The sequence below is a fragment of the Grampus griseus genome (genome assembly GCF_964374135.1).
Source record: "Grampus griseus genome assembly, chromosome: 14".
Classification (NCBI taxonomy): Eukaryota; Metazoa; Chordata; class Mammalia; order Artiodactyla; family Delphinidae; genus Grampus; species Grampus griseus.
In genome coordinates, this window is record NC_139008.1 from 83473541 (window position 1) to 83486128 (window position 12588).

Here is a 12588-nt window from a genome sequence, read left to right on the forward strand (position 1 = left end):
ATCCAGATCAAATGATCACAGAGCTGGGCCCTGAGTCCATCCTTTGCGGCTTCCCCTGCCTTTGCCCACACCTGTAAAGAGCAGGCAGAAGTCTAACTCCATGAATTTTAAAAATTCATTGTTACATTTGCTCACTCAATCAAGTTAGATGCTTTTAAAGGCAAATTTAATTATTTTGAGCTCAATAAAAGCCTTTTAATAAGCTGAACAGCATGGTTTCAGTGTTTTGCTTCCAGGGTTATCAGTCACGGCAGGGAGGGGCCACAAAGGAGAGGGGAGAGTGGGGGTGAGGGGCGTGGAGCAGCGGGGAGGGGCAGATCATGCCAGCCCACACACACGGGCATGAACACACACATACTCACACACGCACATGCACGGGTGGATACTTATTTTAAACTTTTATTTGCACATTTAAACCCATCATTTATTCCAAATCGTTTAATTGTGAAGCTTTTATAATATTTTGTTTTATTTTTAGAAACAGTTCTTTTACTTCGAGACAACTGTACAACGTGTTAAAGAAAATGCGATGCTGATTTGGCACAGACTTCCTGTGTGTTCTGTCTCCCCCGTTTGGCTCACACATCCTTCCTCACTCTGAACGTTCCATCTATGCCCGCGACTGAGACAGGAAGCCAGACACACATGCTGAAATAATTTCAACAAATATCAACTTTAAACCAACTTGAAGTAGTCAAAATGGCAGGGCTGGTTCAGGCACCGCGGCCTTCCCCAGCTCGGTGCAAAGGAGGCAGCACAGGCTACACATGGCAAAAGTGTTGCTGTGTTTATAGAAAGTTTTCTGTTTTCATTATTAAGGCCTTTACTTGTCCAGTGTAATGACACCTGCTGTTTTTGGCTGTCCAGCACCCAGCCCCCTTCTTCTGGCACGATCACTCCAATTTTCCTTTGGTGAGCCACCTCACCCCCTTCTCAATCCACATGGATGGGAGGAAGCTGACCCCACCTCTAGGTCCAGAGCAGGGCATGAGACTCAAACCAGGCCAACCAGAGCACTCTCTTCTTTTGGCTGTAGTGATTGGCTCAGGGATGGGCACACGACCTGAGCCAGCCAATGGGATTCTATTCTGGGACTCGTGATAGAAGATTGAGAGCTAATTTCTTCCCACTTGACTTAGAGCTGTCAGGAAATGCACCTGGAGAAAAGGTGGTGGGAGAGGAGGATCTACTTAAAAGGGAAATCGGTAGAGGTGGCAGTTTGATGGAGACAGACACCTTCCTAACATCATGGTGTGCACATCTGGACCTGGAGGGCATGTGATCTAGCCCAACTCCCAACCAGTTGCAAGAGTCAGTGATTCCCTCTTCTGCTGAATTCAGTCTCAGTAGTTTTGGGTCATTTATTATATAAAGAATTAACAAGAACATACACTTTTATCAGACAGAAGACTAAAATACTGGATGAATTGATTCAAGGCTACTTGGTGGACATCTAGGAATGGAAAGCATTTTTGAGGGAGGATAGAGAGGGAGAGAATCCTTTTGCCATATGCTTGGCATGTGACCTCTGCTTTTTCACCCTCAGTTTGAACCACTGTGTTCTGTAAAAACATTAATATTAGGAGCTTCTTTCTTTTATCCTGATGAAATAATATCACCTGTGTACTGAGACGTATGCCTGAGCTGTTCATCACAAGATAGTTTATAAACGTGAAGGAATTATAAACAACCTAGATGTCCAACCAAAGGGGACTAGTTAAGTAAATTAGGAAATCTGTACAATAGAATTCTCTGAAGCTATGAAAAAAATGCCATATAGAACTGTGTTTATGGATAAAGAAAACTGTTTATAGTATATTAAGGAAAGATGTTTATAAAGCTAGAGGATGATTCCATTTTTAAACATATGTGATTACCTATAACAGAAAAATGCCTAGAGAGAGTATGGATTATCTCTTAGCAATACATAGCTGATTGGTTTTCTATATTTTCTACAATATAATTTGTATTCTATAGTTTTCTACAATAAATGTGGATTACCTGTGTATCTTGTCTGCTGGGGCTGCCATAACAAAATACCACAGAAGACGGGGGGCTGGGGGCTTAAAGAACAGAAACTAATTTTGTCACAGTTCCGGAGGCTGGAAGTCTGAGATCAGTATACCAACCTGGTTGGGTTCTGGTGGGAACTCTCTTCTTGACTTACACATGGCTGATTTCCAACTGTGTCCTCTGATGGTTGAGAGAGAGAAAGAGAGAGAGAAAGAGGGAGAGAGAGCATGGGGTGGGGGCTTGGGAGAGTTCTCTGGTATCTCTTCTTCTAAGGGCACTAATCCCATCATGGGGGCCCCATCCTCATGATCTCACCTAAACCTAATTACCTCTCAAAGGCCCCATCTCCAAATACCAACACATTGGGGGTTAGAGATTCAACACATGAATTTGGGGGACACAATTCAGTCCATAGCACAGTGTAATAAAAAATAATATCAAAACTCAGTTCTTTATATTGAATGGGACTTTGCATGCAATGAACAATATCCACATAGTCACAACAATGTAAACAGCATTTACTGAATTTCAGTTTTAGGATCAACTCACAGATAAAGCACAGAGGACTGAATTATGCTACGGGCAGAATAGAAATGTCACTCATCTTGATAAGTTGGAAGTAAAAATGGAGAGAACACAGGTAAAAAGGAAGTGAAAGGAGGTTGGGAAGAGGGGGTGAGCTGAAGACCAGCCAGGCCAGGGGTACAGTCCCCTCCACTTGCCAGGTGGGGAGTCCAGAAACAGTGTCCCCATAGAAGGAACACAAAACAGAGGTGTAGATAACAGTACTTGAAGTCATGAAGACAATCAAAAGGAACCCAAGTAAGAACATTTCTTTATTGGGAAGTAGGGCGGCGTGCCAATGTGCTAAATATTTGTCTGTCGAAGCAGGAAGTCAGTAAGTAACGTCTTGACGTTGGGAAACCGCAAGCTAGAGGTAGAAGATTATTGTTTTGGAGATGAAGTAGTCATTCTCAGAAGGAAGAGGTATAAGAACGGTTGTTGCCTCCAAGGACTGGGCTGTGGGTTTGGAAAAGATGGGACAGGAGGCTGTTGCTTTGGACCCGCTGTTTTACTTTGATAAGAATGTAAAATATACACAATAAAAAAACAAAAAACAAAAAAACAACCGCATCCCTGCCTGTTACAGACTATAAGGGACAGTGTCCTGCTGATCTCAGTGGGCCTCTCAGCAAGAACCGTGGCGCAGGACTCACCTCCTAGGCCTGTTTCCTGGAAAAAAACAGGACTCACGTTGGTAAAACAATCCATGTTTGCAGGACCTTGAAGGGAGGGGAGGTGGAACAGGTGAAGCCCAGGGGAGTTTTTCAGGACAGTGAATCTCTTGTGTATGATACTGTAATGGTGGATACGTGACACTATGCATTTGTCAAAACTTTACAACACAAGTCCACGTCTCTGGAACCTTGGTGTATGTAAATTAAAAAACATTTAGGAGGTCAGAGGATCCCTGGATGGAAGGCAGAATGTGACAAGACACTGTAACTGTCTTACAAACATGTGTCACTGCCTCAGGGAAAGGGGTTGGGGGAAAGGGTGCCGACCTAAGTATCTTTGGAAATGTATGACCCTTGATATGATGTGATGAGTTCCTCTGGGTTCTTCCTCCCCAAAACCCATCACCCCAGTCTAAACTATGAGAAAAACCTCAGATAAATTCCAATACAGAGACATCCTAAAAAATAAGCCTACAAAATAAATACCTGACCAGGACTCCCAACTCTCAAGGTCATCAAAAACAAGGAAAGTCTGAGGAACTGTCAGAGCCCAGAGAAGCCTCAGGAGTTGTGATGACTAAATGTCATGTGGTGTCCTAGGTGGGGTCCTGGACCAGGAAAAGGATGTTAGGGAAAAGCTGAGGAAATCTGAATAAAGTTTAGACTTTAGTTAATGATAATATATCAATATTGATTAATTAATTGTAACAAATATATCACACTGGTATAAGATGTTAATAATGGGTGAAACTGGGTGTATGGAAAGCCCACTATTTTCTCACTTTTTCCATAAACATGAAAGTGTTCTAAAATTAAGCTTATTTTTTAAGGTTTATTTTTTTCTAAAAAAGATACAAAGAAGAATGGGATTCTTTTCTATCTTTGGTTGTGATGCCTGGAGCTGCAGCAGCCATCTTGCAGCCACGTGGGGTTCTAAAGCAGAGATCAGAAAACTTTTCTGTAATGGGCCAAATAGTAAATATTTTAGGCGTTGTGGACCATTTGGTCTCTGTCGCAACTACTCAACTTTATCGTTATTGCACAAAAGCAGCCATAGATGATGTGTAACTAAGCTGGTGGGGCTCTGTGCCAATAAAACTTTATTTACAAAACCAGACAGCTGGGGATTTGGTCCACGGGTCATAGGAGAGTAGAGAAGGCACTGGCTCTGGGTGATGGGGGACACCAGTTGGCCTGTTGATTTTTAGGTAACTGCTGAGGTCCTGGCCTCACAAAGAGCTACCTAAGGCTGCCCCCCGCTACTCCATCTCAATGTCAGACCTGCGGGAGGCCAGTCAGGGGCTCTTCCCATCACCTGCAGCACACACCAGCCTGGAGGCTGCGGAGGGAGGACGGGGTCTTTCCTGTCATCCTGTGTCCCTGGCACGGGCGTACAGAGGATGTGAAATACCTGCTTATCAGATCGGCTCTAAAGGAAACTTACGCCCTTCTCTTGGTCGCATGATTATCTTCCTGGTGTTTCTAACCGCGCTGGGCTTCTCCGTGCCCCCACTCCCACCCAGCCAGGGGCTCAGCCTCCCCTCCAGGGCATGGTTTTGCCAGGCTGCGCACGTGCCCTGCCGAGTGCCCTCGCGGCCTCTGCTCACGCGAGCGCCTGGTTCGGTCTCTGCTGTCCTCGTCTTCCTTCCTCACATCCTTGAGCTCCAAATCCAGCCTTCACAGACCTCTCCCAGCTCCTGACAGCACACTCTCCTTGCCCTCACCATACTGGGCTGTGGTCCCAGGCTGCGAGTCTGTCTCTAGAACCAGAAGGTGAGTTCTTTGAGGTCAGGGTTGGGTCTGATGCGCCAGCATCCCTCAGCAGGGCTCAGAAAACGTGGGGGGAGTGAGTGCAAAGTGAGGCCTCCCGAAAGGAGATGCCACCTTCACTCAGAATTTGGCGTTGTGCTTGGAGCCTAGTAGATGCTCAGTGAGTATTAGCCGTAGCGACGTCAGTTGTTAGCCTGGACCCACATGGCGACTTCTGCTCGAGCTAAACTCAAAGTGGGGCAGGGGTGTCAGCTCTTTGGTTAGAACCGCAACTCCCCTCTCCAGTGGGGAAAAGCTCTGTTCCGACCGACCCCACCACCTGGGGAGGTGATGCTGTCTGTGTGCTCAGCCTGGGACATGCAAACTCATCCAGAATCTTCGAGGGACATTCAGGTATATGGAAACTGTCCCAGGGAGCCTGTGACTAATGAGAGTGGCTAATATTTGTGTCTGCCAGGCACCCTTTGGCATCATTGAATCAGACACCACCTCACAGGCACTGCTGTCAACCCATTCTACAGACCAGGTGACTGAGGGTCAGCAAGGGGAGTGACCGCCAGTAAGAGGCACTCGGGTTCTGGAGCCAGGCCAGGGCAGAGCACCACGGTCCCTGCTCTCACCAGCCAAGAGCAATGAGCTCTTTTGGTGTCTCCCCAATTCTCTGTAATCTTTTCACCAGAGAGGGAAACAGGTAAGGCAGACGTGTGTCCGGTTCTGCCCCAATCACAGGGCTCTATGGCCCAGAAGATTACAAGACCTGGAATGAGGCCAAACAATGTTCATCCCTGGGGATCAGCTCTGTTTTGGCTGACTTGGAAAAAAAAAAATCCTTGACCAGACATGAAAAATGGTTCAATTTAGAGAAATAAACAAGAATTTCTGTAGTGGGCACTATGAGTGTCCCACCCAGACCCTCGGGATCCCATTCCCTGCTTCCATGTGGGTCGCTGCTAAGGGCTGGCATCTGGGGATGTTTTCAGAGGGCCACCCTGGGGCCTGGGGGAGTCCTCTCTGCCCCACTCTCAGGCAGGAAGAGCCAGGAGCATCTGAGAGCCTGCCTCTCCCGGGTGCAGTCTGCATCCCAGAGCTTCCCAGACTCCCTGCGGATCAGCCTGAGGCTGGGACTTGGCCTAAAACAGTCCCCCTCGCACTTCTCCTCCCTCTGTCCTTTTCCCAGTCCCTTCACTGTCTCCCCTGGGAGCAGAACTTTGAAACATCCCTTCACACAAGTCCACGTCTCTGGAAGAGCCCCATTTAAGACAGTTTCTTTCTCGCAGCCCTTACCAGAGCTTTCATCGTGCCACGGTGGCTGATATCCCAAGAGGGGGGAAAAGTAGGCAGTATTTTGCAAACTCTTTTACCCCAATGTCACCCGACGCACCCCCTGCCCGTGCAAGTGTTTTCACTGGGCTCCCTGAACGCTGCCTGAATTAAAACAGAGAGGTTGATGGAATCGCTCAAGGCCACACAGCAGCTCCGAGGGATTGCTTCCTTCCCACTAAAGGCATCCAAGTGTTGGTGCTGAGGGCGGTGGGGTGGTAGAGGGAAAGCAATGCAGCCCAAGAAAGCGAAAGAGCCTCGTTCCAAAGAATTGTAAAATTTATTGTATAAGTATTGCAGCTTTTCAGAATGTCATCATTGCCACTAATGATTATTGATACACAACAAGCGATTTCATCAGGCCTGTGGACTGGCATCCAAATACAGAGTCTTACGCAGCAGCAACGCGGGCGCCGCACCCAGCGTGCCACGGAGAGTTTACATACGTGTAACTTGAACAGAACTTGGGAAACAGGGCTGCGAAAGAGAGCGGTTCCAACGCCAAGGGAGCAACGTGAAAGCGTCACCATCAGCACAACCACCATGGAACCAGGCAGGCAAATGAGAACGCAGCAGGTCCTTCTGAGCTCTATAGTACAGCAGAATTTGAAGCGCAGTTTCCGGAAAACCAAACAAAACGGAACATTTTCTCTCCTTTGTCATCAGCATGTTCTACGGATCTGGAAGCTTGGTGTTGCACGTAGAAAAGAAAATTCTCTGAAAAGTACAATTCACAGAGCAGACAGAAAAGGACTGGGAAGGGTTCGGTCCTCGCCCCGCCCCGGTGTTTGCTAGCCGTGGGGAGGCGTCGCTCTCAGCTCCTGGCAAAGACACGGGGACGTGGACGGCTCTTAGGGCACTTTGCTAAGTCCGTCTGTGTGGACCTGGGCTTGGCGGGGGAAAGAGTTTTCCTCCGGAGGAAATGTGATGATTGACAAGCGGGGAAACAATGAGAGGCTTAGAGAAAGCCAAGCTCTGCCACCTTCTCTGAGCCCAGCCTGGTCCCCCTCCAACCGGCCACTGCCAAGGGCCACCCCCAACCCCACCAACTTTCTACTGAAAAAAGGGGGCCTCCCGAGGGATGCGCAAAGGCTTTTCAAAGGTAAGGACACGACAGCTAACACCTAGTGGAAGGAGTGTACCCTCAGGGCTCTGGGTCCAGCAGGGAAACCAAGAGGTCTGCAGAAACACACCCCATGGTTTTCTTGGGAGGTGCCCTGGCCTTTACGAGCTGCTCCACCATGAACTTCTGCAACTGTCATCCGCTAGGCACGGAGCCCAGGGACAAGACGGCGGCCTTGAGGCCTGGACCGCCATCCTGGGGCGTAATGGGGGCGTGGGGAGGGTGCTCTGCCCTCAAGCCAGCTGAGGTCAGTAACCCCCTCACCTGCTTCCTCCTTCTACCTCGCTGCTCATACGGCAACGGCAGACCGCACCACCCAGCAACGAGATTCAAGGTTTGGTTCGAGGACCTCGGGAACACTTGGGCCTGGCTCTCGTCTGCTGCTACGCTACTCACACAAACAAGGTCCATGACTAGGTTTGTGACCCAGGTGGGAGATCAACGAGTACTGACAAGAGGCTGGAGGGGCAGGAGGGGTGGCCTGACCCAAGGGAGGCACATCCAGGGTGGAGGGCGGGTGGGTGGGACACGGCACGAGGCGATGGGGATGTTTTTAAAGAAGCAGTAGCCCTCTGTCCACCTCGAGCGGGAAGGCCGGGCCCGGGTGAGCAGGGCGTTGTCCAGGAACGCCGCTGCCGGGGGACAAAAGGGGTCAACCGCTTTCTCAGTAAGGCACTAGGGAGACGTTTCACATAAAGGAACGATATATTTTTTTTTTTTTAAACTTTATCTATAAATGTGTCCCTGTACCTTTCAGGACAAACTATGGATGTCTCTGCATGAATGACCTTTTCAAAGAATCTTTGAGAGAGAAGCAAAGGTTAGGCAAAGGTTAGGCTGAAGACCCCACGGAGAGGCAGGTTTTATTGTCAAGGTACCAGAACTTCCTGCCAGGCTGGTGAGCGGGCACTCAGACACCTCGGTCATCTATTGGTCACCGTGGTCTTAAAAGGTACGTATAGAAATAGAGTTCAAATGGTCAGAACTTCAAAACTGTCCTCGAGTTTTTGTTTTTCAAGTAATAAAAAAGTTGTTTAAAATCAATACTTATTGCCTCTTATACCTTTCTCTTATGTTAACCGGCTAGTTGGCGTTCTGCCGAAGATGAAAAGACACCTCCGTGGGATGCAGGGGGCAGGGGGCAGGGCGGCCTGCTCTCCTGCTAAGGGCGTCACCCCATGGAGTATTAGCCCACCCTTGGTGGGAGGGAGGACCCCGACTCCGCTCTCTCCCCGCCTTCTCTACTTGCACACACGCACGCCGCCAGCAAGGGGTCCCGCCGACATCTACTCAGTAAAACCCTGGTAAACAAGAGTTGTGTCTGATGAAGACGCTTATGAAAACACAGATACACAAACACATCAAAAACGGTGGTTTCCACGGGGAAGGGAATGAAATGCGAAAGAGAGAAGGGGAAGAATTCTGCTTCTACATCCTACAGCTCGAGTTCGCGTTGGTTCGACTGTCTTTCTCGTTATAACCCTTTTGCAGTGTCCTGGGAGAAACCTGGGCGTGTCACCTTTTCATCTCTGGTCTTCTGGTTATGGGCCTGTTACGTGAGAATCAATACGTAAAGACAGGGATGAGGTCACATGGCTAGTCCTTTGGGCCCTTCCTATACGCCAGTGGGCTGCACCCACCTCAGCCGGTGAGTCTGAATCACCAGAGCATCCTGCACGCGCGAGCCACCTGACCGCCTCTGGCGTGGCCCTGGCGAGGCAGGCAGGGGGCAGAGAGCACCTTAGCGAGCCCCTTCCTACAGGGACCTTCGCGGTTCGGAAAAGAGGAGAAAATACTAAGATTCCTTCAGTAACAGTGTATCTTCATTTTGGGAAGAGCGAAGCCCACCTCCTGGAACTTGGGGCCTCGAGTAACTTTCCTATTTTCTTTGCGATCCAAAGGCTGTCCTGGCCCAGAGGGGAAAAAAATGCGTCTCCTTCGGGAGGGAATGTATAACGAGGTAATAACCTATCACTAGACAGAAGCTTCCACTCTGCAGGAAATCAGCCCCTCTGGGAGCCTCTCTCCAGACTCAGCGTGGAGCCCACCCTCTGCCTGACGTCCACCGTGAAATTCCAACATTTCTCCCTTAAAAGTCTCGACAGACGTTGATAGAAGTTTCCATCAAACAAGCACTGACATATTTATATTAAAAAATAGTGCAAAAGCTCAACATTTATATAAATAACTCTAAACCCCTGCTTTGTAGTTTTTTTTCTTTACAAGGTAATACACACTTTCTGAGTTGGCACTCAAAAATGGCCTTTTTTTTTCTCTTCTAGCTCAGAAAACAACTTTTTTTTTTTTGTAATAGGCCTCTTCTAATACAAAAATACTCCTGCCCTCGCACATACAGTCTCTCTTATTTTATATATATTTATATTTATATAATATTGCAGATCTTTAAACAAAGGTTTTGTGCAAATATGTCTTTAAAGTTAAGTGAAATCATCATAAACAAACAGAAGAAAGTAAGCATTCACGCACGCAGCTCAACTAGAAACAGGAAAGACTAGCGTAGAATTTTGTTTCCTCTTTTGCCTTCAAGACGCAGCTCAACAGAGAAACATGGTTTTTTTTGCAAGTCTTCTTAGCTTTGTGCATTCAGACCAGACAGAACATGTAAATATTTACACACAGAGAGGTGGGGAGAGGATGGTCATGCGTCGCAGTTTCCTGTGTGTCGCCCCGTCCTTCTCTCTCTTTTCTTTCAAGAAGTGCGGAGTGTTTTGCTGTTTTACCTACTGCGGCCCCGGCCCTGGCCCCCCGGGACTCCTAGAGGGGGTGTCCCTTCTGTTTATCCTTCTCTTTGCTCCAGGCCGCTGTGCTCTCCAGGGGGGCGATGTGTGCGGGGTGCAGCCGGGTCCCCTCCAGCAAGGAGGCCGGCCCGCTGCTCTGCTGGTGCTGGAAGGTGGAGGCCCCGGGGTAGTGGCCGATGACCTCGCTGTAGGTGGGGGGTGGCCCCTCCATGCGCCCACCGCCCCCGTAGCACGTGGCGCTGATGCCCGAGTTACTGCTGGGAGGGCAGGGGCCGCCCAGCATGGCGCTGTCCATCAGGTCGCTGTCGAAGATGGTTCTGTTTGGGGGCGCGCGCACCGACTCCCGGTTCAGCTCCAGCTGCTGCTCGGGGTCCCGCAGCTGGAGCGTGCATGGGCCCTGGTAGGGCGGGGGCTCCTCTCCGTCCGACAGCGAGATGGTGGGCGGCAGGTCGATCTCGTGCTGCAGGTATGGGTAGGTGGGCTGGAAGCGGTGGAAGCGGTCCCGCTGGGCGAAGGCGGGCACGGCCAGGCGGTCGGTGGGCCGGGGCGGGGCGTAGACCTGCGGCTGGAGGGTAAGAGCAGAGTGAGTGTCCCCCCAGCGGCAGGGCCCCTGTGACTCTGCTCTCTGGGGAAAGGGAGAGATGGCCGCCGGGTGGCGGGGGGAGGAGCCAAGCCCAGGGTCCAGCCCCCTGACGACTGGCGAGCCCTGGAGTGTGAACATCGTCACACAGTTGGAAGAGGGCAGCCTTTGGCCTTCGGTGTCGCAGATACTGAGGGCTGCTCCCTGGGGGTGGGGAGCGTATGATGTCCCAGTAGGGACGATGCCAGCAACCAAGGAGGATTCTTCAGAGAAGGGCAGGTGTGGGCCTCCTGTAGCTGCTCTACTAGCAGGGGAGGTGACCCCGGTCCGGATTAGGGGAGCTACTGGGTAGGGGGCCTTCGGCGTCCACTATAGCAGCCTTGGGTGGGGGGTTGGGGGGGCGGGGGGAGGGTAGTGGTGGAGGGGAGGCAGCACTGGGTCTCACCTCCGGGATTCCACTGCCTGACACCGTGCTCTCCGAGGGCCAGAGGCATCCTTCCTGTACGGGGAGGAAGAGGACAGGGTCAGCGGGACGGGCAGAGGTGGGAGAGCCAAGGGGCAGCCTGGCGTGGACTCTGAGAGCCTCCACTCGGCATGAGATGCTGCACCCATCCCCCTCTTCAGCCCCACTGCAGCGACCCCAGCCCGGGCCTGGACGTTTCTCTCGGACATGACACAATCGCTGATCTCCCAGGTCCCAAGGCTGCTCCCCGAAAATGCATCCTCCGAACTCACACTTTCCAAAACATACATCTGATTCGTGGGTCCCTCCTTCTCAAAACCCTCCAGCAGCTTCCGTGGGCCTTAGAACACATCCAAATGCACGGGTGAACCGGCTAAGAAAGCCTAGGTACTTGCTGTGCGACCTCGGTCAAGTTACTGCATCTGAAAACGTGCATAACTGCAGTATCTGTCGAAGAACTGAAGGAGGCGAACATGCAAAAGCCCCTGGGGTGCGCGCAACGCTCAGTGAGCCTGTGACAGTGCCGGGTGCCACCACCACTCTCCCTCCTGTCGCGCTGACCCGCTATTTAGTGCATGGAAGTGCTAACTGTGCACCACGGGGCCTTCGCACTGGCTGCCCCACTGCACAGCTGGCTCCTTCTCACTTTTCAATTCCAGTGCCCACCGCAGGCTTTCTCTGGCATCATTATCTGAAGGGCCTTCTCCCATTAAACATCCCGTCATCTGCTTATCTCCTTCAAAGCATCCGTCATGTCTGTAATCACCTTGTCCACGTATTTACTTAGCACTTACTATAGTCTGTCTTGCCCCCGTGGTTGGGGGCCCAGTTTACAGATGAAGAAATACAGGAGAGTTAATCATGCCATCATGCAGCACCACTTCTGTTCCGGTGATACGCATGGATAGGCCCGGGCCTATGGGGAGGGATGCCTTCCTTCCTCTAATTTTACAGTTTTATTGAGATGTAACTGACATATAATCAACTGCACATATTCAAAGCATACAATTTGGTTGTTGTGGCATAGGTATCTACCAGGAGCCCATCACCACAATCAAGATAATGAACATATCTATCACCCCAAAGTTTTTGGGGGGACATGTTTTCTTGAGGGTTCCCTTGTACGACGATTCTCACCGGCAGTCTGGGGAGGAATTGCCAGGAGGGCTGCAATTTCCTATGTGGCCACTAGGGGAGCTCTGTGTCTCTCATCAGGAAAGCACCCCACAAAGACTCACTGGGGTCTAGTTTATTCCAGGCGTGGGGATACGGAGGGCAGACATACACGATTACTGTTAATATGGTCATCAAGGGCCATTCTG

General features: G+C 50.2%; 1 protein-coding gene across 1 annotated transcript in view; it reads right to left on the minus strand.

The window, feature by feature from the left end:
- Positions 1 to 6644: 6644 nt before the first annotated feature.
- PMEPA1 (prostate transmembrane protein, androgen induced 1) overlaps positions 6645 to 12588 on the minus strand; it is a gene marked incomplete at its 5' end in the record, with an annotated part of 57670 nt that continues 51726 nt past the window's right edge. Inside the window, 2 exons of the mRNA XM_082670065.1 lie at positions 6645 to 10788; positions 11249 to 11302. Of these exons, the coding sequence (XP_082526191.1) occupies positions 10240 to 10788; positions 11249 to 11302 (603 nt within the window). The 3' untranslated portion in view covers positions 6645 to 10239. The remainder of the gene's footprint in view (positions 10789 to 11248; positions 11303 to 12588) is intronic.